General features: G+C 40.4%; 1 protein-coding gene across 1 annotated transcript; it reads right to left on the bottom strand.

The window, feature by feature from the left end:
- Positions 1 to 1,021: 1,021 nt before the first annotated feature.
- On the bottom strand, positions 1,022 to 1,788 carry LOC132630536 (uncharacterized). The gene is made up of 2 exons (XM_060346109.1): positions 1,555 to 1,788; positions 1,022 to 1,297 (listed from the first exon to the last, which is right to left on the bottom strand). Exons 1-2 carry the CDS (start codon positions 1,786 to 1,788, stop codon positions 1,022 to 1,024), a joined length of 510 nt encoding a protein of 169 aa, XP_060202092.1.
- Positions 1,789 to 2,636: the final 848 nt, after the last annotated feature.

Genomic DNA, 2,636 nt, shown 5'->3' with positions numbered 1-2,636 from the left:
CATAAAAACCCACTTTTCCTCTTTGATTCTAGCATGGATTAATGATTAAGAAAGGAGAGTAATGAATTCTAAGGCCAAGGATCTTACCTCTATGAAGAATCTGATCAAATACTCTCAAAATTGCCCCAAAATGATTAAGAAATTATGTAATGAAGTGATATGGGTTTAGGGTTTTTAACTTCAAAAGTAGAGATAATTCTGCCCGTCAACGGCAATGGCGCATACGGCTACGGCGGTCCTGGAACGGCTGCGGTGCACACATCTATGGCGGTCCTGGAACTGCTACGGTGCACACGACTACATCGTTCCTGGAATAGCTACGGCGCACGTAGCTACAGTGCACACCAGACACAAGAAAAATATTTATTTTTGACCAATCTCAACCCGAAATCCGACTATCATCCGATGCCCTACAGATACAAAAAAAAAAACATACAAATACACATAAAAACATGCTACAAACTCACCCGTGTCCTTGAAATTCCCAACGGAGATCTATTTGACCAAGTTAACCGCCAATGGCCAAAGTCAACTTTTCAACCCAAGTCCCAAAACGCTCCCAATTATTGGTCAAACGCTTTTCACTTAAAGGCTCAAATTTTCAAAAGTCACAAGAACTCGCCAAATGACCTCGAGAATCGTGACACCTATCCTCGTGAGTGAAAATCAAAGTCATAGGGCTCAGGAAGGGTCAACAGGGGTAAATGGGTCATAATCCCTATAACGACCGAACGGGTCGTTACATCAGATCTCTCTTTGTCCATTCGGGCAATGTCTACACGAACCTATTTCCAACACCTATGGCTTTCTTCTTAACTGACTTGGTGTTCTTCTTTGCATTTTTTAGGTTCTTCATCTTATAGCTCATGTTCACTGGGCATTCAATTCGGTAGTGTCCCATCTTTCCAGACAAAGTGCATAATGCCTCTTCTGTCACTTTATGTTCAGCCGTCTTGTCAAATCCTTATCCTGTGGTTCTGTCGTGCATTTGATTTGTGAGATTTTCCAGTAGTTGAGAAGCCTAAGTCCATCGATTTTCTCTTTTAAGTTTGTTTTCTGTTTTAAGCAGTTTTGAGCTAATATCTTTGGATTTATCTCTTTCTAATTGCAGCTTTCTTCTAACACTTTTTAATCCAGACTCTGCCTCCAGTTGATCATTATTTGTGTCATGCATTCCTGATCTGAGTGTCAGCTTTAGAACTTCAGATTGAAGACCCAAATTGGATGAACCAAGTTGAGCAACCTGTTCTTTCAGTAGTTGATTTTCTTTCTCCGTTTTGACTCTGCTTTCTTCACTCTTCAGTAGTTGGTCATCCAGGCTTGTAACTTCAATGAGTTACTCATCTTTTCTTGTGCTCATCCTATCACATTCATAAATTAGGCCTTTCATTAAAGACATTATTTTTTCTTTTGACAGCACATCAAATTTGTCCTTGAGCCCATATGTGCTTACCTTGATATCTTCTTCGATGTCTAATTCTGAGTGGTCATCAGCCATGAGTGTAGTGTGGTCAGCATCGCCTTTGAGTCATCATCAGAGGCCTTTGTTACTACCATAGCCTTGATTGTCTCCTTGTTCTTGCTTGCTTCTTCTTTCTCCTTCTCTACCCTTCTATTCTTCCATTTTATTTCCCATTGTGGGCAGTCTTTGATAACGTGATCAGTTTTATCAGACTTGAAGCATCTACTTGCCTGTCGTCTATCGGTGCTCCTGCCTCTTTCAGAATTTTTAACCTTCTGATTTTCCCTTCGGAGGAATTTTCTGAAATTTCTTATAAAAAGGGCCATGTCCCCCTCTTCTTCTTCTTCTTCTTCTTCTTCTTCTTCTTCTTCTTCTTCTTCTTCTTCTTCTTCTTCTTCTTCTTCTTCTTCTTCTTCTTCTTCTTCTTCTTCTTCTTCTTTAGGTTTCCCACTAGTTCATCTAGAGACATCTCCTCCATGTCTTTTGCTTCCTTGATTGATGTAACCTTCATCTTCAATTCTCTTGGAAGGGTTCTCAGGATCTTGTCTACTGAATCCTCAGTGGAGATGAATTTTCCATGTGAGGTCAGTTCATTCACAATAGAGGTGTATTAAGTGAACATCTCTGCAATTTTCTCACCTGGCTTCATCCTGAAGTTTTCGTAGTCAGTAGAGAGCATAGCCTTCCTAAACTTCCTTACTTGGCTGGTTCCTTCAAGAGCAGTCTTTAATGCGTCCCAGATTTGCTTGGTTGTTGTACATCCAGAGATTCTGTTATATTTATCAGGACCAAGACCACAGATTAAGGCATTCTTGGCCTTTGCATTCTTTTCAAGAATCCTATAGTCGCTTTCAATATATTCAGCCTTTTCTTTTCTTACTGTAGTCCTATCTTCAATCTTCTTCATGGGATACTTAGGTCCTCCAATCACCCTGTCCTGCAACTCATAATCTCATGCTTGCAGGTGATCTTCCATTCGCGCCTTCCACAATTGATAGTATTGTCCATTGAATAATAGTGGCCTTCTGGCAACTGACCCTCTGAATGTCCTGTATGAGGTGCAACATTCATCGTGATCTTTTCCAAGATGCTAAACCTTTGAGGAGAACCTGGCTCTGATACCACTTTTTAGCTTTGCAAGACCTAAGTGTCTATCCTAATGTGTACCTACTTT

The sequence above is a fragment of the Lycium barbarum genome, chromosome 3, assembly GCF_019175385.1.
Source record: "Lycium barbarum isolate Lr01 chromosome 3, ASM1917538v2, whole genome shotgun sequence".
Lineage (NCBI taxonomy): Eukaryota > Viridiplantae > Streptophyta > Magnoliopsida > Solanales > Solanaceae > Lycium > Lycium barbarum.
This window is presented reverse-complemented; position numbering and strand designations above follow the sequence as displayed.

Excerpts from the sequence above, each read along its gene's own strand:
- LOC132630536 (XM_060346109.1), bottom strand. The coding sequence starts at position 1,788 with ATGGCCCTTTTTATAAGAAATTTCAGAAAATTCCTCCGAAGGGAAAAT. Across the intron at positions 1,298-1,554 it reads AGGAGACAATCAAGGCTATG|AGTGAAGAAAGCAGAGTCAA; the intron begins GTAGTAACAAAG and ends CAACTACTGAAG.